Below are 26455 nucleotides of genomic sequence, written 5' to 3' on the forward strand. Positions count from 1 at the left end.
CAAACGCATTCACTCTTTGCCTTGTGTGTAAAATTTGAATGACACTTGTGCTCTGTCAGAAAGGAACAGACGTTTTCATTATAAAATCCAGTCAAGCAGAAAAGTAGCAAAGTGAGCAGAAGTTTTCATTTACATCCATGATTGAAGATGCAGTGATGGAAGAAAATTACTGGGTTCAAGACTGTGTTCTGTTCTGTTGTGTGACGCAGGGGACTTTGTCAGTACAGAAATAGTTTTTAATATTGAAGAAGGAAAACTCTAATCAGTAGTCTCAAATTGTGCTTCTTTTATTTTTTTAAATCCTCACCTGAGGATATGTTTTGTTATTGATTTTAGAGATAGGAAGGGGGGGTGGACATCGACCCATTGCTTCCCATACTCGCCCCAACCGAGGGTCAAACCGGCAGCCTAGGTATGGGCCCTGACTAGGAATCGAACCTGCAACCTCTTTGGTGCACTGGTGGCTCCAACTGAGTCACCCAGCCAGGGTGTGCATATTTTTAACAGACCTTAGATATTCTTAGGGTTTTTTTGAGTTATCCTTAAACAGATTTCCAGTATCGCCTTTATTATCAAGTCCATTATTTGTTTGTTATAATGTGGGCTTTCTGGTCCATTACCGCAGATTTACAGTAATTTCGTCGCTTTTACTTGTGAGTAGCAGCAGGGAGGGACAGATAACTCGGTTGGGCCAGACCAAGACGCCATCGTAAGACACTGGATTAGAGAAGTGGGGTCAGACTTTTCTATGGAGGAGTTTTCTGCTAAATAGCTTGTGATACACCTTTTGGAAGCCTTAATGTAATTTCCTGCCCCAATTCCTCTTCCTTAGGAGTCCAGAAATTTAATTATTTCGGCTCTCTCAGGAGTGATAACCCCTGTCTAATTGATTTACAATAATGCAATTAAGTCTTGTTTACAGATCTGAGTGGCAATTTCTAAGTCCACAGTGGAGAGGGAACAGAGGGAGAGGGGTCTAATTTAGCTGGGATCTAGTCCCATTGTAAAGATCGCATGATTTTTTCCTTGAAACAACTCAAAAATGGAGCTGCGTGATTTCTGAAACATACTTATATTGAAGAACTTAATGAATCACGTATATTTATTATATTTTTTTATTCTATTAGACATTGTGTCACTTTTCCGTAGGTAGTACTGCAGGTACAATGACAGAACTCTAATCCTTTTTTCTATATTTTAACAAAAACTTCGGATATTAAAGAAATGTTTTAATACCAGTAAAAGGTTGTGCTAAATTTCAAATTCCTTATCAAAAGTATTTCCTGGCTAGCTTTTCTGTTGAATGCCGTGATACTATTTTTTTTCTTCTACATTCTCTCATCTACTTCCTTTTGCCTACAGAGTTTTGCATCTTTTAGGATATGAGTTCTTGTTTTCCTGCAAAGTTTTGAGTTGGAAAACCCCTGAAATATAGAACATTGATCGCTCTGATCATTCGGAGACAATGACACTGTCTCCTAAAGCTAGACATTTCAAGTTGAGCCTATCCACAAGAGAAACCAGAGGGTCACCTAACGAGCTCTCAGGAGCACAGTGTGGCGCTGGGCGTCAGGAGACAGGTTGGCTGGGACAGTGGAGTCTGGGCCTCATGAGCACAGGGGTGGTAGCGGGTTTTACTGGAGGTCAGAGTTTCAGAACTTTCCTGCGTGTGGCATGATCTGAGGTCCAGCCTCAGGAATGATGTCCTGTTTGAGTGGAGTAGAGGTATAGCCTCCGGGGATAGGGACATGAATCAGTGGTACATGTTTATGGAGAAAATAGAAGCACGGAGTAGCGGGAGAGGGGTCCTAGGTTTACATACCAATTGAATTTGTTCAGCAGTGCCACCGTTTCGGTTGGGCTCCCCCAAAATGTTGAATGTTGGTTCTTTGCCTTCTCTTGCTTCCACATAAGATAGATTTTGACCCGGTGAGGAATTGCTTGTTGTTCTTTGGGTACAGTTGCAGAATTTCATGGTCAGTTGGCACTTGATTTTAATCTGGTACATTTGCTAAAAACAACACCTTCTTAAGTGGGTGTCCAGCAAGGGAATGGAAAGCAATGGAAAGGTCAACACTGAGGGTGGAGTCGGTCATTAAATCCTTAGGCATGGATGATATATCTGATTGAGAAAGCAAGATCAGAGAGTAGAGGACGGTCTTCTTTATAATCAAGATGAGTCAGTGAGAGGGCAAGAACCAGTGGTTTAAGGTAGAGAACGGAGAAACAAGTGCTATCTTGATTGGTGGGAAGTTAGAGGAGAAGACTGAGTTTAAGGAAGAAAGTAATATGGTAGGGCAGACAGTGAACTTGAAGACTGAGAAGAGATAATGCGTTTGTAGCTATTGACCTTGGAAGAAGAGTTGCCGAAGGTTGTTGGGGCAAGGTCAGGTGGTAATGACTTGGAAACAACCGTCAGGTGCCTGAAAGTGAAGGTCCGCAACTCTTTTGAGAAGTTTATCTGGGAAAGTGCCTCTTCCTGTCTTGATTATAGCCTACCTCACACAGGGCTTTCTGAATGTGGTGTGTGGATAAAGCATGCTGTGTATTTTTACCTCTCCGTGTAATTTAAGGTTTTGGTAATAACTGGTGGCTATCTTGCCTCACTGTGCATCGGCCTGATTGGTATTTTGTTAGCAATTATGTGGCTTTTTAAAAGCCCCATATGTAACCCTAATTAATCGCATCTTTAAAATCTGTCAAGCTATGAATTTTTTAATAAGTCAGAAGGAAAGAAAGTATTAGGAGAAAGCAGCCAGCTAGGATACTTGTATTTGCAAGAAACAAAGTAGAGAACTCAGGATGATGTCCCTACAGTTCTGCCTTTCAGCTCGTCTCTCAGAATATAGAAGACTGGATGAATTAGGCTAAAGATAACTAGGTTTAGGTGCAACGGAGACCTTATTTACATTTTTATATCCAAATTAAATAAATGAATATAAAATTATAAATATAAATATGAATTGTAATATGAGAACAGCAAAAAGAGAAATGAGGGAAGGACAATTTGCTGATAAGTAGGGTTAATGATAGTAGCATTAAGTCCTAGCGCTAGTCCTCTCAGTGACTGGAATGCACGATATGCTGACAGCACGTAGGACTGGATACTACTCAGTGTGGTCAAACTTATAATTTTTTTTCTTTGTTTAGGCCTTTATCTTTGGATTCAGATTTTCCCCCATAGCCTCAGCCTCTCCACGTTCAACTCATCACTCCTTGGAAGATATTCCCGATCTCTAAAATTTGACCCTGAACTAGTGCTGCCCGATGGTGGCCCCTGCCAGCCTCATAAGCACTTGAGCCGGGCAAATCCAGACCACCTGTGCTATAAGGAAAATGTACACCAGCCATTGAAGGGTTAGTCTGGGGGAAGGGAGGGCAGAAGGTAGACTGTCTCTGTAATAATTTTATACATCGATTGAGTGCTGAGGTGATAATATTTAGGATATACTGGGCTAAATAAAGTACATTACTAAAATTTAATGTTACCCATTTCTTTTTACTTTTTTAATGTGGCTACTAGGCATTGAAAACTACCTATGTGGCCCGCATTATATTTCTGCTGGGTTAAGCTATTCTGTGCTCTTTGGGTACAAGATTGCGTCTCAGTTCTTTTGTATCCTTCATGGAACTGGGTACAGTGATAGTCAGCAAAACTGAGTGGTAGCAGAGATGATCTCTCAGAATTAAACCGAATCGTGTTAGATTTTAATAATAATTGTTGTCCCTTATCCTGTTTGCACCGCTCTGGCCAGGAGGCATTGTGAGCCCCACCTTTTCATATATGGAAATCACTGCATTCTCCTGAGTCATTCATTGCCTTGTTTTCTCCTCTCTGGCTTCAAATACAGAACTCTTTCTGCCCTATTTTGTATCTTCTATGATTAAAGAAACAAAAGACAAAAGAGGAGCAACTGTGTTCAAAGGTACTCAATCCTTGAGATGGTGCCAACATGACATCCACGGGACAGGGCGCCAGGCTTATGGGAGAGAGGCATGAAAGATTTACTTTTTAAAAAGGACAGAGCATATGAAGTGCTTAGATTGGTCAAATTCATAAAGACAGTGGAATGCTGGCTGCTAGAGGACTGGGGGAGAGGGTAATAGGACTTGCTGTCCGTGGGTTTAGAGTTTCACTTTTGCAAGATGAAAAGAGCCCAGTTGCACAACAGTGTGAATGTACTTAACACCCCTGAACTGTACACTTGAAAAAATGGGTAAGACAGTAAATTTTATGTCGTGTATTTTACCACAATTAAAAGAAAAAGACAAGCCATCTAAAAGTGTTTCCTAATGCAATGATGTGTAACTTAGGAAAAAAAACGCACCTTAGTAAGATGAGTTATAATGAATTATGTTAAGTAGACCCTTGCTACCTGAAGGAACAGTTGAGTGGAATCTCTTGGGAGCTTGTTAGAAAGGCAGAATTGGTCCCACCCTCGACATGTCCAGTCAGAGACTGTGTTTTAACAAGATCCCCAGGTGATTCAGGTGCACATCAAAGTCTGAGAAGCCCTGCTCTAAACACCATTTCTCAAAGTGTGGTCCACGAACCTCCTGAATGGAATCCCCCTGGGGAGCTCTGCTTTCAGGCCCTCCTGGCGCACATAGAATCAGGTCCAGATGCTCGGGCTGCAGGGACGATAGTCTGCCGGCTGATCAATCATCTCAGGTGACTCTGAGGCACGTTAGAGTTTGAGAACCCCTTGGCCTGGAAAGATGTAACACCATTATTTTCATAATTCCATCTTTTAACTGATCTTGGAATTATTACAAATATGAGTAACAAAGAAGGCCCATAATTGATAAGATCAAGAATATGAGTAGTAATTGATGCAGTAATAGAGGCAACAGACCAAGCACCCAGATTTAACTCACGTTGAGTCGGTTGGTGAGGAAGCCATGATGCAGAATTTGTGGAGTGTTTCTCACTTTCGCGGAGCAGTGAGCATTACAACGGTGTCAGCCCTGTTTCGCTCCGAGCCATGCAGGAACCCCATCAGGCCCAAGGGTCCTCATTGTTCAAGCGAATTGAATTCTGTGATGGGTTATGCTTACATTTCAAAGGCAGGGTGAAGCTTCAGAGGCAAAGCATTTCCTTTATTATCAATGTGTGTGTGATGATCACACAGAAAGTTTGTTGAGAAGTACTTGAGCTGCTTCTCTAAGTATTCTTTCCGCCTCTTGAGCACAAATGCTTCCCAGAAAAATTCCCCAGCCTATTTGGTAACATGTGGGAGTTACAAAACATTAGTGCTTGATTAGCAAATTTAGGAAAAAATGTTTGTGGAGTAAGAGTCTGAAATAGTAAAATAAAAAATTGCCTGAGGAAGCCCTTGCCTACAGTTCTCCTTTTAACGTGCACGTGTGCAGCAGTGTAGGTGAAACAGCACACAGCCTGGGAAACTGGTTGATGAAGGATACGGGGGGAGAGATGGTAATAACTAATAAGGATGTATTGAGCGACTTTGTTTTGGGCGCCGAATCAAGTGCTTTGCAAGTATTAACTCATTTTTCTCAGCTCTGCCATTTACTCTGTAACCTGGACTGATTGTGTAACTTCTCAGCCTCACATTCTTTCCTTATGAAGTGAGATCACTGTAGCTGCCCCAGTGCCTGGTTCCAAGGATGCTGTGAGACGATGCACACAAAGTATTTAAGGCATTGCCGGGCAGAGAGTCCGGAGTTATTGGTACTGTGGACATCTCTTCCCGAGCTGGCTCTGGGCTATAGAGCATAGCACAGTGATGGAAACTGAGGCACCCTTTCCCCTCTCATTTCTCCCTGGGCCTTGGGTTCATGGTCCCTTTGGATTTAGTCAGAGCTCTTTATACTCTTAATTCTGCCTTCCTCCTGGCCTCATCTGACTTTTGAAAAGGCAACAGAAAGAAACTAAAAAATACATTCCCGTCTTTGAGCTGCATAGCGTGGGAGACTCTGCTCCTTGCCTGTTTGAAATTCATTCCTACGTCTTCCTTTCTGGAACTTGGGCATGAAGGCGGGGTGGGCAATTAGATTGATTCTGTTGAAATGATTGTCTAGCTAATGTCAATTTGTATTTTTTTACCCTTGTTGCAATGGAATGGCAGCTCTTTTTGTGATTGACGTTTCACTTAGAGATTCCTATTAATTGAAGATTTTACTTAAAACGTGTAGGAAGTATTTTAACCATCAGGGTTGAGGTGGCCAAGAAGTGGGCTGCTAAGGACACAGGGCTCACCGCTCCAAAGGTAATAGCTTTCTTGGGCTGATTACTTCATCATTCAAAATGCCGATTAACTGCTCCGACTTCTCTTAGCCCACCCTTCCTTGACCCTGTCCCTGCAATAAGAGCCCTGCGATGCAGACAGAATGACATGAAGCTGTTCTCCTTTCTTGCAGTTGGCGAGTTTGTAAGCGATGCCCTCCTTGTCCCCGACAAGTGCAAATTCTTACACCAGGAGAGGATGGATGTCTGCGAAACCCACCTTCACTGGCACACCGTCGCCAAAGAGGTACCAGCCATACATTCTTTCTCTCTCTCTCTTTTTTTAATGTCTTTATTGATTTCAGAGAGAGGAAGGGAGAGGGAGAGAGAGAGAAACATCAATGATGAGCCATTGATCGGTTGCCTCCTGCACTCCACCCACTGGGGATCGAGCCCGCAACCTGGGCATGTGCCCTGACCCGGAATCGAACTGCGATCTCCTGGATCATGGGTTGATGCTCAACTGCTGAGCCATGCTGGCCGGGGCACATTGTTTCTCTTAAAATGAAGTCTTCCTAGGGACATGAGTAATGACATTTTAAAGAGTATTTCAGGGCAACAGCTGTGTTAATAAATAAGTTCTGTTTTTATTATTAAAAAATAAACTCTATTAGTATTTGTAAAGAGTCAAAAATAAGGCCTCTAGATTCATTATGTATCTATGCCATACTTTATAAATTAGAAACTATAATCTTAAACTCTCTAGATCTTAAAATATAGCTCTTCTTCAAATTATTTTTGTTTACCTATTGTTTTTTTTGTCATATACAAAGTTTCAATGATATAACAGTCTTTTCTGTTATTTATTGGGGTATATAGTAGTAGAACAGGAAATAGGTTGTCTAATACCAACATGAAAACTAGTTAGAATTCAGTTTCTAAGTTAAGCTGTCTAGTTTTGTGTTCACCAGGCCACGTTACCACCTTCATTTTTCCGTAGTGGGTGAGTACGCGGCACCAATCCTGGCCTTGGCTAATGCCTGCTTTTGGAAAAACTGATTAAAGGCATGAGTCAATTAGCATAACATGTCACTTCTAGCATAAGTTGTACCCCATTTAAAATGTCTTTTTCTTTTGAAACATTATGAAGTTTTTTCCAATAATTTATGTAAGTGTAACTTTTGTGTGTATGGTATTATTAACCCCCTAGAATTAGGCTCCTTTATCTAGCACAGTGGTTCTCAAATGGGGTCAGCTTTGTTCCCCATCCCTCCCCAGGAACATGTGCCAACGTCTGGAGGCATTTTTGGTTATCACAATTGGAATGAGTGGTGCTACTGGTATTGGGTGGCTAGAGGCCACAGAGTCTGCTAAACATTCTTCTGTGAACAGGACAGCCTCTTCTCCCTTCTACCCCTCCCCCCCAAGAATTATCTGGTCCAAAATTTCAGTAGTGCTGAGGTTGAGAAGCTCTAATCTACATCAGTTTAACCGTTAGATCATAGCCTTAAAGCTGTTCAGCAAAAAACACCACTTAAGATTTACCATTACTTTTGCCTTTAATAATGTCCTCATTTACTGTAAAGCAAAATTTTTTGTATATAAAAATGTGTTTTGAAGTTTGTTGATCTTAAGAAAACAAAGCAGACAATTTAAAGCCCAGCTATCCATCAGCTAACCTCATCTGTCATTTCTTCTGGAGTTTTCACAAATTTTGTTTCCTGTTGTTAAGAAACAAAAACGACTCTAACTCCTATGAGGTCAAAATGCACTCTTAATATTTTCATTGTTTACCTTCCTACATGTGTTGAAATATTAATCTTTCCTCTGTTAGCAGTAGATGCTTTCAAAGCTTCATGTTAACTTAGATTTGTGCAACTTGAGCAAATCCCAGGAAAGCAAAGAGATACTGAGAGATGTCTAATGACTGTGTTTTCTGATTTATAGCGGAGAGTAATCTCGTCTCCTCCCAGGATTGTTATTCTGGAAGTGAGCCAAGAGTTAGAGTTTCTGGAATAAGATAGATTTAAGTGAGTGAAGCGCTCGTCTGTAATGGAGGTTGAGTGAGGCTGGGGGACTGCAAGGAGTCGTCACTTCTTGATGCACGAATGAAGCCAGAAAGCGTTGGTTCTCTGATGCTATCTGGTCGCCAGTGCAGGCTTCTCCTACATGGACCTTATTTCCCAACTGGGTTCCTTCCTATTGTCTTTCTTCATTTCTATAGTATAACAAGTTATCCTTCTTCAAGAAATGACCAAGTTAAAATGCATGGGTCCCAAAGTAGCCTGAGCTAGAGAAACCGTTGCTACCCACTCAGAGAGCAAACGGTCCATCCCATTGTGAGGTTGGCTCTTGGGGCCTGTGTGTTGAGGATTTTCTTACAAAGAAACACATCGACTCTGCCGCCCTCACTGTGCCCTCCCTGCCTTGCCTAGACCTGCAGCGAGAAGAGCACCAACCTGCACGACTACGGCATGTTGCTGCCCTGCGGGATTGACAAGTTCCGGGGGGTGGAGTTTGTGTGCTGCCCGCTGGCCGAGGACAGTGACAATGTGGACCTGGCCGACGCCGAGGAGGATGACTCGGACGTCTGGTGGGGTGGAGCCGATACGGACTACGCGGACGGGAGGTAAGGAGGCCTCACCAGAACCACAGGTGAAATGGAAGTTGTTTGGCCGTTTTCTTTGTTCAGAGTCTGTTTGGATGCAGGACGACTTCCCATTACTGAGCTGAGTAGTAAACAAACCAAACAGCGGCGAGTAAACCAAGAAAGCTCCACGGTTGCCATAAAAATTATGCAAAACTAGCTGTGTACGTGTACCTTTGAGTCGATGTTGGTGACCTGACATTCACCATACAAGGACTTTTATAACAAAAGATGGGTCCTTTTGCTTTATCTTGAGAGCGACACACTGTTTCCAGGTGCTCTTTTTCATTTAGCACATTTTCTTATATCTTGTAAAACCTGCTTATTATTGGGAACGAATTTCACTGTGTCTTCAGCTTTTCCCCCTACACCACTTCCACATCAGGGCCCGAATGGAAAGCATCACCTACATCATCTTAGGGAGAGACCCTCTCGGTGGCCCCTTCTTTCCTGCACCCCTGACACATCCTGGAAGGGGACTCGACAGGCCTTCCTGTCCGGCCCGAGCCTCCCTGACTTGTCACTGTCATTCAGTGCCTGCACCTTTGATGTCCATCTCTCTGGCTCTACCACTGTCTGTCCTCTCTGTTACGGTCACCAAACTATAGGCCCCTCGTATATTATTCTTTAACACTGTTTCCTTTTCCTTATAAGTGACTGTATTACCTACTACTGGGGCAATTATACAATTTATTCCCCAAGCCAAGTTTGACACTAGGACCACAGCCAGAAACTAAAGGACCCGGACAAACTAGGTCATATAGTTACTCTACCTATTTCTGCCTTTACCTTTGTCACCACCCAAGTTGGTAACCAGCTGAAATGCTAGCCGGCTTCTTCCTAGCCACCTTCATTTATATTGCATTTCTGCTGTCTACTCCACAGTCGCCCCATGGGCTCCGTCGTTCCTTAGAAACACTGTACCCGTAGGGTGTCCAGCCTTGAGATTTCTCTCTGAGCATGGTCTTCTGACCTTGAACCTGAAACACCCATCAGGTCCTACTGAATTGTATCCATTCCTCATAGTCACCTCCCTAATTAAGCCTTTTAGTCCTTTGTCTTCCCTTTTAAAAATCATTTCTAAGCAGGAGGGGCTCAATGGCTAACCATTTCTATGTATTTCTTCAAATATCTGGACCCGTTGGTACCCTTCACGTTTTGTAAACATACTCGTCTCAGACTTCTTTGTCTGGGAAGAAATAGCTTCTCTCTTCCCTCCTGAGTTTTCTAAGGTTGACGTATCAGGTCCTGTAACCCTATCAGTTAATTCCATTTCTTATTCATGCTGTGACCTCAGCTGGGATGTTAATGTTACTAGAGGCACCTAACTATCCCTGTTTGATGACTTACCATCTTCCACATAACAGTGAGCCGCAGGAATCTTTAAAATATGCAATATCCGACTCTTTAGTCAGGGGCCCTGACCTGTTTTCCCTTAGATTGTCAAATAAAAATAAAAAATTACAACAATAGCCACCCAGTAGGAATGAATCAAAATTATACCTGTTTTTTTGTCAGATCAGCAAAATATATATTTCTTGGTGTGCCGCAGAATTTTAATAATTACTCTGTGTGCCATGAGATGAAAAAGGGTGAAGTTCGCTGCCCTACGATGTTCACTGGGTCCAGTCAACTGAATCTGTTCTGGTGACCATCTTGCCCCTCATTGTACCAGAAAAGCCAGACCAGCACCTATGGCTGTATTTCTTTTTTGTTAGAAATACATTGCTCAGTTTCTATGTTTGAGAAAATACATTCAGTATACCCTCATCCGAAGACTCATGGTCTGAGGTTTTACTTATGTGATCAACTTCATCCATCTTCTGATGTGTCTAATAATTGTGAAATATCCCGTCAATTTTCTCCTGTTTGCCAATATGGAAAATAAACTTCTTTGATTTTCAGTTATATTCAGTGAAAGTCTCTAGGCGGCTTATCTACTTTCTTGAAAGATGATGCACTGTTTTGGGACCACAGTAATAAAACTGTGATAACTTCTCTGTTACATCTTCGGCAATTCCTTTATGCTTTCGTTGTCACATTAGTTGGTCTCCTTTAACATAGTTGGAAATAGTTAATGAGTAACCGTGAAATAATTCTTGTGGAATGACGAAATAGAAAAATGTTGCCTAAAAAAAACTTAAGTATACAAAAATTTCCATTGGACCGAGATGGTAATTCGAAGATAGAGTTTTTTTTCAACTTTTAAAAAGTAAAATTTTTATAAAAGTCAGAAATGTCAACCGTATAAGTAGATGAAACTGTTCAAAATGAAGGTCAAAGGTAAAATTGTGTCCACTGAACCCTGATGGCATCCCAAGAGTTAATAATATGTCTTTCTTATCAGGAATTTACATTTCTTGTGAGAAGTCTATGTCTTTATCATTAAGACCCTCGGCCTAATTTTCTGCAAGGTTGAATTGAACTGGCATTCCTATCAATGCATACACAGACATAACTGGTAATTCAAGGTTAAACTAACTTGGCTTTAAAGCAAAAGCTACTAAGGAATATCAGTCCAGACAAGCATTAATTAAGTGAAATTGCATCATGAGTCTCTAAAGCTAGAAACGTTGAAAAATGTCAGGACCTCTGGAATATTTATTACAACTACCTATCCTCTTTACTATAGTAACTACTTGAATATCTTTTCATTGCTTCAAAAAGTGAGATAAAATAGAATGAAATGAAACTAAAATTATATATGAAGGTAAAATTCATCTCCATTGGAGCTTTAGGATAAAAGTCCATTCTTAGAGTGGCTTTCTTATTTATACCAGCAAGCATTTTTTTGTTCCTTAGTGTCAAATTGGAGCTCTTTAATAAAAAATAACAGTAGGCAAAAATTTCAGGAAGTACAAGTTATAGTCATGAGACTAGCTCAACTCCATTAGCTTTTGGCAGGCATCGTGTGATTTAAAAGATGAATAAATAAACATCAGTGTAGAGCAATGGTTCTCACTGGAGGTGATCCTGCTGCCCAAGGGACCTTTGGAAATGTCTGCAGACATTTTTAGTTGTCACTATGGGGGTTGGGGGCTGCTCCTAGTATTTGATGGGTAGAGACCAGGGACATTGTTAACCATCCCACAATATAAAGGACAGCCCCACAACAAAGAAATGCCAATGGAACCAAGGTTGAGAAACCGGTTTAGAAGTTTCTTCAGTGCTGGAAAGCTAGGGAAAATATTCCTTTTTTAAAAAATTTTCCATTGCAAGCTTTGATCTCCTGTGATCACCCTGACCTCCTATGACAGAAAAGCAAACACCCCAGGAATATGCATCTTGAATAGAGCTTTTGTGCAGATGGGAATGTTTGAGATCAAAACAAGCCTTCCAGACATACCGCATGTGTGTCTTGTGTGCGGATGAGCCGACTCCAACCTGGTGACCCTATGAATGAATGATGTCCACAGGGTCCTGTCTTCAGTAGCCCCGCTCAGCTCCTGTAGACTCCTACCTGCGGTTTTTATGGAATTAATCCGTCTCATGTTTGGCCATCTTTCTTTCCTACTGCCTTCTATTTTTCCCAGCATCATTGTCTTACAAAGAGCCCTGCCTTCTCATGATGTGCCTAAAGTAGGACAGCTTCAGTATTGTCATCTGTCTTTTTGGTGGTCCAAAGTATCCATGGAGCTCTCCTCTCACACCATGTTTCAAAAGAATCAATTTTTTCTTATCAGCCTTCTTCACTGTCCAGCTTTCGCCTACGTACATAGTAACTGGGAATATGAGGGTGTGGGTGGTCTTAGCCTTGGCCTCTATCGACACATCTTTGCTCGTGGTGATCTTTCCTAATTCTTCAATTGCTGCCCTTCTGAGTCTCAACCTTTTCTTGATTTCTTGGCTGCAGTCTCCATTTGAATTGGCGAGTGAACCAAGGTAAGCAGTGTCTCCATTGTTGTTATTAAAGTTGTATATTTCTTCGGTGGTCATGACTTTTGTCTTCTTGATGTTCAAGTTCAGTCCTCCTTTTGCACTCCCTTCTTGCACTTTCATCAGAAGAGGCCGTTTCAGATCACTGCTATTTTCTGCCAGGAAGATGATGTCAGCGGCGTATCTTAAGTTAATGGTGTTTCCTCCACCCATTTTCACTCCTCCTTCCTCTGAGTCTAGCCCATATATCCTCTGTGTACAGATTAAACAAATGGGGAGATAAATGCACCCCTGTCGGCACCTTTGCCAACGGGAAACCATCCTGTCTCTGTGCTGTTAGGCGCCGGGACAGTCAGGTGGTCGGCATGCCCCTTCCTGAGAGCAGCCCCGGGCTCGTCATGGTTGACACAGTCAGGAGCCTTGCTGTCGTCTGTAAAACGTAGGCCAGCCTTCCAAAATTCTGTAGAGCATGTCAGTAGCCAATGAATGTTCTCGAGTGCCTTCCTTTTCCGAACCCAGCTGGAACATCCAGCATTTCTTGCTCCTCACAAGGTAGTGTAAGCCTCTGTTGCAGGACCTTAGGCGTCTCTTCACTTGGGTGGGAGATGAGAGGTGGGCCTGCGGTTCCTGCGCTCCTCGGCATCTCCTTTCCTGAGGGTGGGGATGTGTATGGAACATTCCGCTCGGTAGGCCATTGCTTTGTTTCCCGTATTCTTGTTAGGATTTTGACAGATCCAGTCTCTGGCTTGAAATAATTCGGTCAGTATCCCATTGACCCTGGTGATTTATTGATTTATAGATTAAAATACCATTCCATCGTCAAAATGTGCTCGTACTAGCTTCTTATTTGCTCCCAATTACTTCATTAATTCTGATCATTATGTCAAATGTTTTTCTTTTTATTAGTATACTGCTGTCCATTTTGACTACAATAAATACAATTTGTCCCTACTTTCTGGGACAGAGTGATGGTATTTTGAAATATTTGGCATGGGAGACTATCTCCACTTGAAATACTTTTCCATTACGTGTAATTAGAAAATGTTGAAAGTATGATAATTTTTCAGAAGGTTTTGAGTCAGGGAAAATCACCTATAATTTTAACTTTATTGTAAATTTAGTGTTTCTATTTGTGTTGTTGTTCATGTATATGTTTTTATTTAGTTGTGGTTAAAATGTAAACATTTTTATTTTTAAATAATATTTTAAAGACTTTAAAAATGAATTTATAATACTTTTAATTATGTATGTTTCTTCAAAGTTTGTTCATCCATGTCAACATTGTCAGGCATTTTTTGCTTTTTTTTACATTCGTGAAGCCATGTATTTGAATTCTTTAATGAATTCAGATTTCCTCCCGTATTCCATAACAATTGCTTTAAGGTAGCTTTCCAAAAGTAGGATTTGGGGATTAAAAGATGTGTATCTTTTTACATCACTTAAAATATATCTCAGTAATGCTTATGCCCATTTACAGTGAGGTAGCAACAGTGGGTGAATTTATTGGTCAGTGCATACTAACCTGTACTGGGTGACATAATTGTTTTTAATAATGTGGCCCCTTCTTCATACCCTAATCTTTCAGGGTCTTCTGTATGGTGAGTTTCATGAAGATATCGACTAGGTTTTATTGCCTTTTATACTCTTCTCTGTGCATGAGTAGTAATAATTATAGATATTATGTGGCTTTGATATGTGCAAACCACTTTCTAAACACCTTGCATATGTTAACCCATTTAATGTTCACAGATTTTTAACGTCTGTGAGTTATTTGTAGAATGGCTTGATGAGTCTTATTTGGGCTTTTCCAAAATTAGGAATAGATTTGTGCTGATGAATCTATACTTGAGGGTTTAATTTTTTTTCTTGAGCCAGGCAAAAAATTATAGGTATTTCAAATGTAAAATTCAGTAGAACCCTTCTGCAGATTTCTTATTCCATTAATTCTCCATTAACAAAATATAGTTAATAATCTGTCCTTTTCTCATCCAACCCTATTTCTTCAATTTCACCCATAGAACACATACAAATCATAACTTTAAAAAATGATCAATTCATTCACCTTTAAGCATAGAAAGTCTCAGTCCAATAAATACGTTTGATTGAATGATTCATAATGCATTTGAGGGAAGTGAAAAATGCTTGACTTTTACTGATAATATAAAACATGTTGGTTCCATGTTGCTTAACCAACCCATTTCCAGTCATGTCCCAGAAACTTCAGCAGAGACCCACACAAGCTGATGCTCAACATAAGGGATGAAACCTTGATCACGATCGCTATTGCAATCGGCATAAAAAGCTCTAGTTAAAGCTTGATTGGTGAGTGGCACACTGCTAGGTATAATTGAAAGCCCAGTTAACTACGGGCTGTGTGCTCCAAGAACTTTTCTCAGAAATAATCACCAGTTGGTAGCACTGAGGGTGCATTTAACAAATACATTGTTTGTCCTCTGTGAAAGCTTGTGGTTGAGTCATGTGATATAAGTGATACTCACATTGTCTTCCAGGTAGCCTGGGATGTAGAAGCAGACATAGCCACACCTGAGCTCAGGCTGTTGTGAGAATATGTGCCTATTAATGGGCCAACACTTTTGTCTTTTTAAAATTAGTTATGAGAGAGCTTTTTTGTTTGTTTGTTTGTTTTTTAGAGAGAGAGTTATTTCACTTTGTCTTATTTGGATCTCTGGAGTTAAAATTCTTTGAATATATGATAATCTTTCAGCTCTTTTCTACTTGCATTGTAAGTGGTATTAACTGCTCCAGTGGGGGTAGGGGGACAACTTTGGTGGATTGCAAAGTGGATCATACAGATGATAAATTACAGCCTCCCGTCATTGCCAGTGGATGAGTCGTGTGAGTCAGATTTGATGAAACAGCTTATAGCTTTGAGAAGTAGCGGTCACGATGCCGGGTTGGCAGCTCCCAGCATGGTTGAGGCTGTAACTATATCCCCGACTCTTGTACTTAAATGAGGAATCTAATTGGAAAATGATGAATAAGAGAGTAGCAGACGCTTGCATTTTCTCTTGAGGGAACTGGCTGCCTACTTTAATAAAAAAAATGCTGAGTTTCTGTATTTAATAAGTTTGGACCATATGTATGTCAAGAAGAAAAACAAAACACTTTAATAGCCTTAACCAGATTACAGATGTGCGGCCAAACCAGTGGGGTTTATTTTGGTTTCCAGGCAGGTGATGGCTGGAAGTGGGATGCCTTTGAACTGCAGGGTTGGAGTGCTGCCATCTGAGCTACACCTGGCGGTGGCAGTGATCCCCGCGCTTGCTTAGGGACCTAATGGCACAGGCTGCCCCAGTAACAGGATATGGCTGAATGGGAAGTCCTGGGGAATGACTCCTTTGTAAGAGATATTTGGAGGGTTGGATTATTGAGTGCTGAGAATTTGACACCATTGACGTATGAAATGTCTCTCTTTATTCCCCTAATGTCTTTTAATTAAACTGTCTAAATTTTCCAGATTACAAAAAAATAGTGGCAGAAGGAGGAAACACAGATCCTTATGATTTTAACTGGTTTCTGGCAGCAGTACCCCCAGACACAGATTCCTTCTCGGAACCAACATCTGGAGATTATTGGAAAACCCCTAGTTTAATTTGGATGGGAATCCCCATTGTTACAAGTAAAGGTGACCCTTAAAGTTATGTATTTATTTTTCTGGTTTATTTTTTCTTTGCCTCAAGATGCACATATTAGCGTATTATGCCCAAAGAGGTATCCTTTACTTGATAAGAATAAACATCATGCTGGGTCTTTATTTGGAAGTTGGTTTTATATAAGTTGGTTTCCAGGAGCCCTAAAATCGGAGGTCAAGCTATAGGACATGATGTCTCCTTCTCTCAGTCTAAACTAATAGCAGGAACTTATCACAGAGAACCCAGCAAAATTTTAATAAGCAATGTCTCCTTAGTCCAATCTCTCCCCCACCCATTATCTCGAACTGTCAAATAGAAAAGCTTCCTTTTGGCTTAATGACTAATCACCCACCTCTGGTTTGATGATCATGGCTATTATAGCATGTTTCTTTTTAATCAGGTCTTTTAAAAGTATTGTATGCCTAGTAATTATTACAATCAATAATAATAGATAATGGTTCCTGGAGCACTTTCTGTCCTAGATGAGGCTGAGAACATTATTGAAATAGGTTTTGATAGTAAACAGCTAATGATCTTCTTATCTTCTGAATTTAAGTATGTAGGAGTTCTTTTTATTTTAGGGAAGCAAAAGATATTAGAAAATATGATTTCCTGGGATTGGAAAATTAATGTGGAATTAATTGTTTGGGGCTCTTTTGGATATTTTACACAGAAACTCAAGTAGGCATTCAAATAACAGTGAAGTCATTCTACTTTTCAACTTCTATATCTCTAAAGACCTTCAAGTTTATATTCAAATTATATTTCAGAAACAGGTTTTGAAGAATCGTGGTATCTTAAACTTTACTAGTAAGTAAGGGAAGATATATTAAAGTTTGTCTTTAGCCTCCTAGAACATGCTGTTCATTTGTTTCCTCTTAAGTGTTGCTATATCCTTTTGAGTGTTAATGGGTTGGCCTCAGTAGTTCTCAGGAGAATTTTATAGTTACTATTATTGGAAAATTGGAGCCATGGAGTCACACACATGTGGAAGAGCATTTGGTTTTATGAAAATGTTTACAAGGTTGTCACAAGGTAGCAACATTGCATTTGAAGGAGTTTAATGAGGTTAGAACAAATTGGAAGAACAGGATGCTGAGACCACACTTTTATGGCATCTCTAAGTCCCTAGTCCACTTAGAGGCCAACCTCATGCACAACTCATTATCAGTGCTGAGATACACTTAGCAAAACTGTTCCTCATAGTTGGGAGCAGACTTTCCCAGCATACATACACATTGATAAATGGACTCTGTATGCTCCATTTCTGTCTCAAATACTATAGTATTTAGAACATCTGTGATCTTTAGCCATTACTCTTAAATAGGACTGAATATGCTTTTGCTCCATCGTTGGTATTAGGCAGTATTTTCCTCATGACGTCTATCTGCCTAATTACGGTGCCAGTGCAGACAGGCCCAGATGGCCTCTGAGCTCAGGAATGCAAACATTCATAGGCTAGAAATGTCCCTATGAAGCACCTTAAGGTTACTAAGCCCTTGGGAACCATTATCTTTAGGTATTTCTCAGAAACCAACCCTTTTTCTTACGCAGCTTCTCTGTCATTGTTATTTTCATCCCGTCTTTCCAGTACATTTTCACAGAGTTTTGGATGTTTTTTGTTCTTTTGTTTTCAACTATCCTGCCATCACTGTTTTATTTTTGTTTTTTAACTCTTGTTCCTTAAATTCCTGACTCTGGTTACGTCTTCTGGACATTTCCCTTACCAGCCCTTTCTCCAGGGTTGCTGTAATCTTGTTCTTGACGGGAAATCCCAGTTTTAAGTCAAGTAGGCCAAGGTTTATTTCTCCAACCCTGACTCTGCTTGGATGTTTTATAGGCACTTGAATCCTAAAATGTTCACAAGAGAGTTCTTAATTCCCACCATCCCTGCCCTGCCCTCACCTTGGTTCTCTCAAAGCTATTCTGTCTCAGTAATGGCCCACACCCTCCCGTGGGAAGTATAGCTGAGGACCTGGGACTCATATTGTCTCTTCCACCAATCCTGTCCACTCTGGATTCATGCACTTCACTTCATCCTTTCCAGTGCAATACACTCCTACCCCATTATCTGTGGTCAAACCATCCAAAAATATTAAATGGAAAATTCCAGAAATAATTCATCAGTCTTAAGTTGCGTACCGTTCTAAGTACCTCATTTCATTTCATCACGTAGGCATTGTATCATCTCACATCATCACAAGAAGGGTGAGTACAGGACAATATTTTGAGAGAGAGACCACATTTTATTACAGTATATTGTTATAATTGTTCTATTTTATTATTGGTTATTGTTAATCTCTTACTGTGCCTAAGTTATAAATTAAATGTTTCCATAGGCATGTATGTATAGAGAAAAAACATAAGAATTGGGGCAGAAAGAATAAGAACTGTTTACCTTTTTTTAAAAAGTGCTTTATTTTCTCTCTCTACTCCCAACTCTGGCTGACTCCTCCCCTTTCCAGATCAACACATAAGTGAGCATCTTCCTGTTGACACTTGGCCCCTGGTTTCCCTTGGTTGGTCCTTACATTTGGGGAACGGACAGCTGTTTTGTTTCACTCTCCCTCATCACTGCAGACCGTCGGGTCTCATGATTGTCCAGTTCACGGAAACCATGGGCATCAGAGCTTTCTCTCTGCATTTCCTCTCCTTTGTTCTACAAAGGGGAAGGAAAGAAGTCAATCTTTCCAGAGACTGTGAAAGGAGACAGCTTTTTTAGAGAATGCAAATTGTGACTTGTTTTGCATGACTTAACCCAAAAGCAATTAAAACTGTTATGTGAATCAAAACCTGCATCTAAAGGGAATTTCGGGGAAGGTGACCATATGTGGGATTCTATCAAGCTCAGCCCTTCTTTAGAAACACAAGGAGAGTCCTCTTTGTGATATAGCATCCCTCCGCCATCTCAAGTCTCCCATGCTGACACATAGAATTTTATTACCTGACTTATTTCCTCATAGTGATAGCCCTTTGACCCTTTAGCCTTCTTATTAAACCCAGATACTTCTGAGATGGTCAGCATTTTTAGGTAGTTCCCTCCTCCTTTGGAAGTGTTTCTCTTGATTGGAATTTAAAAGCTGTAAAGGCTGCCTGCTGGAAATTGACAGATGCTAAAATGTGGGAATGTGATAGGAATATTCCACTGTGTCCCCAAGGGATTATTTTATTGTGAGTGGTTTGATCGTTTATAAAGAAATTGCTTTGTGACGCCCAGCCTGGCACGTCCATAAACTGGCCCCTCCTGTATTTTTTGCCCTGTGAGCAGCTTTCCAAAACCGACTCACCTTAGTCCCATCACAGAACCAGGCTTTCCAGCTCTTGAAGAGAAAGCAGAAAAGTCTTTTTCTCCCCTTTCTGTCTTTCCTGCTGTTTCTGAAAACTCCACTTGGCAGTTGGCATGCTGGCGTGTTTGGTGTTAAAACATAACTGTGTGCTACTGTTTTAATAGTGTTCAAATAGATAACTGGGTTCATGGACATCTAAATTTAATTCCAGAAACCAACGCTGTGGTAATAAGGACTGGACCTGAGTTCTCTTAGACTTAGTAATTTAATTCCCCCGGCCGGCTGAACTATTATGTGCGTCTGTGCCTTGTATTATGCCGGTGAATTGCCCAGGCAGATGCGGTGATGGAGACAGGCATAAACTATTCCACTCCTGTTCGTGGCTACACACCTCCCAGAAAGCCGACCACTTTAACACAGGTGTTTTTGTAAGCGTGTGTTCTGTTTGGAGCTTTATGCAACGTTCAGGTCTTAACAGAGAAGGTTGAGGGCAGTTCCTGGGGGTACCCAGAGTGGTGTTTTCCCCTTCCACCGGGAAGCACATCGCTGTCTTAACCCAGGATCACCTCCTTGCCTATCATTCCATTCATGCTTCAAGATCACATGCACCCTTCATGGCTTAAGAAGAATACTGGTTTCATCTTAATTTTCTCCCTGGTTTTATCTGAATTTTCCACTTCATTTGGAGAACTAACTAGCGTTGGTGCCTACGATTTGATTGACTACAGATGAGAACTCACACACAGTACATTGGCTGATGGCATGCGTCAGTTATTTTTATTCTCAGGTAGTACGACATTGAGATTCTGTAGAATAAAAATGAGGCAGAAGTAGACTGGGTGAAATGGGGGACATCTGAGCACCACTCTTGAGTTTAGGATTTGCTTGAGATGTTGCTTCAAGTAGTAGACTTTGTGCAGGAACTCAGGCAGTCAAGAAATCAGTGATTGCACCTCGTCTACCTCTAAGCAGATGAAGGCTGATACCAGCTGGTGAGCAACGCCAATGTTCTCTTCCTCTTCTTCTCACCTATTTCTTGTGGAAATCATTTCCTCCATTGTTAACATTTGCATTCGTGCAGTACATTTGGTCCACTCTTGATACATCAGTGTAAACTAAAGTTCATAGTTTAAAATTAGAGCTCACTTTTCATGCTGTGTGTCCCCGTAATAGTATTTTACAGTCATAAACTGCCCTAAAAATCCCCTGAGCTCTGCCTCTTCATCCCTCCCTTCTCACCCTGAACCCCTGGCAACCACTGATTTTTACTATCTCCGTCATTCTGCCTTTTCCAGAATGTCAGAGAGTGGGAATCATGGTGTCGTCTTCCTGCAACTGCGTAAACTGAGAAGAGCTGTGGCCAAGGGTGAAACATTTGCAGACCTACGTGGTTGGGATCATACTTTGACCTGCTGGCTTCATGCCTCATGTGCATTTTTAATTCAGCGCCACGTTCCCTTCCAGATTTCTCAAATTCCTGTCATTGACTTTTTTTTTTTTCCTTTGCTGAAATCTGTTTAAACGACTCTCACTGTTACTTCTTTCCTGCTCCAGCGAAGACAGAGTCGTGGAAGTCACGGAGGAGGAGGGGGTGGCCGATGCCGAGGAAGAAGAAGCTGAGGATGGTGAGGATGCTGAGGATGGTGAGGAGGGAGAGGAAGGTGCTGAGGAGCCCTACGAAGAGGCCACGGAGAGAACCACCAGCACTGCCACGACCACCACCACCACGGAGTCTGTGGAAGAGGTGGTCCGAGGTAATTCACAGGGATTTCTTTTCTCGGGGAAAAGGAAAACATTGTTAGTAAAGTTTGAAATTTCTATCCAGTCTCCTACCGCTGTCTTCCCAACCAAAAATAAAATTCAGAACAACAAGCCTTATGCTTGTTAAACTCCCTTTGGTTAACGAGCAGCCTGCCAATTCATGTCAACAGATGTGACGACCAGGTGATGCAGTCTATTCTGTACCATGTGCAGGCTGCCTGGCAAATTCCAACTTGTTCTGCAAAACCCCATCTAACCAAGTGTTGACAAAGGCTGTTAGTTATTAGGTGACCTCCTTGGTATTGCCCTGGCAGTGGGTGTGTATTACACTCTATTGTCTGTTACCTCTTTCACCACCTAGGCTATGAGCTTGAGGGCAAGGAAGGACTGGATGTTGCTTAGTATCTCACAGAGAAAATTTTCAATAAATCTTTGTTGAGTGAGTAGTTGCAATTAGATTTCTTTAAAGAAGAAAAGGGGGAAGTGACGGTGCCTTCTTGGAGAGGTTGACTTTCTTTCTCTGTTTAATGAATACTCCTAATGGGAATGTTGTGAACTGAATGAGATAAAAGACTTCCCTTTTTTCTCAATGAAATAAAAGCAAGCATTGAGTTTTCAGTAAACAACCAAATGTTATTGTAGCATCTGGTGAAGTCTTAAGGGTGTTCATATGTTTTACAGGTAGTAAAAGTCCTACAATTAGATCAGATGAATATGGTGGAATTTATTGAGTTTCAGTGTATTGCAAATATTTTTAATGTCTACCCACAAATGTTACAACACTGTAAGTCTTCCTCTTGTTTTTTATTAAGGTAAAATTATTTTGGCTCTCGTTATATTTTGGAGCTGAAAATGGGATATTTGCTCTGCCTCAAGGAGGTTCCTAATGATCACTGTAGTATCTTCTCTTCATTGCATTTTAATAACTTTATTGAGGTACAATTTACATGTGAAATTCACTCATTTTAAGTATATAAGCATGTAATTCAGTGGCTTTAGTACATTTACCAAATTGTACAACCATCATCATAATTCAGTCTTAGAAAATTTCCATCATCTCAGTAAGATCCCTCACACCCACTCATAACTAATCCTTGTTCTCACCACCAGCCCTAGGCAACTAATAATATCTACTTTCTTTCTCTACAGATTTGCCTTTTCTAGATATTTAATATAAGTGGGATTACACATGGTCTTTTGGTGTCTGGCTTCTTTCACTTAACATAGTGTGTGTGAAGTTCTGCATTTCTTTAATTTGTAGCTTTTAAAACTGAGATTATTCTGAGTTGAACTCTCAGAGATAGCCTAAAACATTCTAAGTATTGCATATTCTTTAAAAGAAGAAAGATATAATTCAAGACGGATTATTTCTCATTCCTTACTTAATGACAACTTTGTATTCAATTTAGCTCATTAATGCTTATGTAAGTAGATATACATGTAAGTAAGTGTACACTTTGAGCCGCTGTTTTTAAATACCCACAAATCCTTTCCCACGGTATTTTTCATACACCCAGTAGGACTATCTGTGGCAGCTCTGGCAAAATGGACTTGTTAGCTTCTATTTTCCTAGTAGAGAAAGATATTTTTCAGGGCTTTTCTTTTTGAAACCTAAAAGGCATGTGACGACAAACTACAACAGCAGTAGGATTGAAGTTCTTGTGATCTCCATCAAGATAGCTATTTATATAATAATTAATGTCCATTTATTCAGCATTAACTTTTGGGGCCCCTGTTTAGTTTAAGCCATTTGCTAGGCTCAGTGGATCATTTGGTTAAAATACACAGGATAGCTGGCCTTTACGGATGTTAAAATCTAGTAGAAAATATAAGTCAAAGAAACACAGTCATCTGCATTGCATAAAGTATGGGCCCAGAGCCTACTTCAAAGAGTAATAAATGGATGAGAGAAAGGTCTGTGGAGGAGAGGGCATTTGAAGTAGAATTGGAAGGGCTGGTTGTGGGTCTACCAGTGGGTTTTGTTACAAGGTACTTTAGAGGCGGTAGGAGTAGCAAAACCTATACGGTGCCATCAGAAAGTACATAGCAAGTATGGCCATTAACAGAGTGTGGTCAGTTCAGGACCTACTATGTTTCTGGTAGAAACAATGACGAGATTTTGCTTTGATGATATTACCGTTAAGGGGGTGTTGGATGAACAGGAATTGACATAACTCTTGCAGTACAATGAGAGTATGCCGCACAAACTTAAGCTCGTATTCCAGACAAGACAGAATCCTCATGCGATAATATGGTCTTATTATGTCCTAAGTAAGTCCAGTTCTTTTCGCTTCAGCTGTTCTCTAAATGTAGCATTATTTGATATTAAGATAGAAATTGAAGGATATATATACATATATATATATATATATATATATATATATATATATATATATAAAATAGTATTTTCTATAGAAAGACAAAGGCAATTAAAAGAGAACTTATTTATTATAAAAATCTCCAGGGTAGAGATACAAAAAGAAATTAGCCTTAAAAGATAAGTTAATAATGTTGATGGCAAGAAGAGAATGAAGGCAGCCTTCTAAGAGCAAATGCCTGGTCATTTAGAGGTACCGATTCTCAATACCAGCTATAGAAGAGTCCGGTGGGAATTCATGCATCCCCATCTAAGACCCCTGAAATGGACAAAACTGGTCATCGAGGAGGTCTTTCTTGAAAGGAGGCCTAAGAGGGGAGGCATGTTATGCTGTGCTGTGTCCGTATCAGACAGTGCTCTGTATTCCCAGCTAATGCCAATAAAGAAGCACAAGTTTTAGACGGTAGCATCGAGGGGGCCAGCTACACAGAGCCCTTTCCCTCCACAAAGCCCCCTTTCCTTCCCTCTTTGGTAGAAGGGGAGTTATGGTGCTTCCCTGATGAAGAGCAAAGGCCCAGCCATAGATGGTGGCTAACAAGATAAAACTCTAATTACAAGTAGCCTGCTCCTGTGCTGAGAATGAAAATCAGAAGTGGCTTGCAAAGCAGAGATACTGAAAAGAGACTTAGAATCTAGTCTTCAATGTTAATGTTTCAGTACCTGAGAGAACATGTGATTTACAACCATACTTACTAAGAAGATTGTTTCTTCATTACCAACGTATTGCTACTAATACGAGTCCTTAATGTGCTTCATAAAAAAACTCAATATTTTTGTAACTGGTTAAAATTTGAAAGAAATAGGCAGAGGAAAGAAAAATATAGGACATTTCGGCAGGGTCGTAAAATTTCCAGCCATTTTGTAGTAGAATCAGTGACATGAGAGTGGAAGTTGTCAGTTCTAACCGTGTTGCGGATTCCAGAGGAGAAAGGTATTACTTGAAAGCAAGCTCAAACATCCATCTGGCTTTAGAATTTGTTGTTTTGGGTTGTTAAAAAAAAAAAAACACACAAAAAACAAGACAACTAGGATATTGATCTAACAGAATAAGCTAGTACCGATTTGAATAAAACAGTAGTTTATTTAGACACTTGCTCCTAATTTTCTGTGTTTTGAGAAGGGATTACACTTCATAAACCCAAGACATCAGGGCAATTTCTGATTCAGCCATGAACTCTAAGCTCTCATTAAACATGTGTATTGTAATAAATGACATAATCTTTTATTTAATCGGACCGATTTTTGTCCATCCAGCAGAACTCATGTTCATTTATTCAGCAGGTACTCACTATGCCTTCCTGATTGCTGGTCGCAGTGGAAGGCAGATGTGATGAGTGGGGCATTGGCTCTCACTGTGTCGTGGCAGATGGGGCTGGAACTCTTGTGTTTTCCGAATCACCACTCCCTTTGCCCTTTAGGGTGATGGTTCTATCTTTTCAATCCTTGTAACCCTGCTGTGTGGTAGAAATTTTACTTCCCCATTTAAAGCCAAGGCAACTAAGACCTAGAGACATTTTTTTAAAATGGCCCAGAGTGACTAAGCTGGTAAGTGGTGAGGATTTGGACCCAGGTGGACCAGGGTATTTCAGTTACACGAATGTCAAAACTTTCCTTTTTTGTTTATAAATACACACTATTTCAGTTTAACCTGTGCTCCCTTATAAATGTTTATCCCTTTGCTATAGGCAAATATTCACGGTACTATCATTTCACACTGAGCGTAATGGTCAGGGGTCAGCAAACTATGGCCATAGATAGCCTGGCATCTCTTTTCTAATCAAAAGGTTGTATTAGGACACAGCCAACCCCATTTGGTTACATGTTATCTGTGGCGGCTTTCATGCTACAGAAGCAGAATGGGGTAGACACCATACAGCCCACAAAGGTAAAAATATTTACTATCAATCTGGGCCTTTATAAAAAACTTTGATGCTGATCATTAGAAAAACACTATGAAGTTCTTTATAGTTCAGATTTGACCATACCTAGTTAATTTCATGAGGTAGTTTTATTATGGTTAGTGGCAGACTAGTATAGTATTTGAGAGAGGATTTTTAAGAATTGTATGGCCTTGGGCCAGTTAAGTAACTTTCACGTATGTAGTAAAGATGCTGATATGACATTGCATGTTGGTTGTAGAATTACTTTACATGATCCATGTTAGGTACTTACCGTGTGCCTGGCGCATGGTGTTTCAGTTTGTTTTACAAGACTAGGCTGCCAGAGTCAAATCCTGGCTCTACACCCTACTAACTGTGTAAATTTGTATCAGTTATATAACATTTAAGCCTCATTGCTTCCCTTTGTAAATAGAGTTTAATAATACCTACCTCATTTTCATCACTGTGTGAAGATTAAATGAAGTTATCCATGGGAAACACTTAGTACAGTTACTGGTAGACAGTGCTCAGTTAACAAAACGCTATCGTTGTCATGGTTATAAGCATTGTTCTGATCCTCTAGAGGACTAATGTTAACTACAGTTTGTCTATAGTAAGGCAACAGATTGTCATTTTAATTATAAAAGGCACACATGTGACTTTATTATTGGTATAATAGAACTGATATTTATAAACGAATCTCTAGTAGCATTTCACGCCCCCCACACTGCAGATTTAGGAGGCTGAAGCAGGGGATAAGAAACAGAAAGGGAAAACCTTCCTTATC

General features: G+C 40.4%; 1 protein-coding gene across 8 annotated transcripts in view; it reads left to right on the forward strand.

Moving 5' to 3' along the window:
- The window catches only part of APP (amyloid beta precursor protein), a 192032-nt gene that overhangs the window by 75224 nt on the left and 90353 nt on the right, over positions 1–26455 (forward strand). For all 8 annotated transcript variants that reach the window (XM_081137584.1, XM_081137585.1, XM_081137586.1 and 5 more), the window contains exons 4-6: positions 6382–6494; positions 8623–8816; positions 21205–21404. In XM_081137584.1, the coding sequence (XP_080993710.1) occupies positions 6382–6494; positions 8623–8816; positions 21205–21404 (507 nt within the window). The remainder of the gene's footprint in view (positions 1–6381; positions 6495–8622; positions 8817–21204; positions 21405–26455) is intronic.

The sequence above is a fragment of the Miniopterus schreibersii genome, assembly GCF_964146895.1.
Source record: "Miniopterus schreibersii genome assembly, chromosome: 5".
Taxonomy (NCBI): domain Eukaryota; kingdom Metazoa; phylum Chordata; class Mammalia; order Chiroptera; family Miniopteridae; genus Miniopterus; species Miniopterus schreibersii.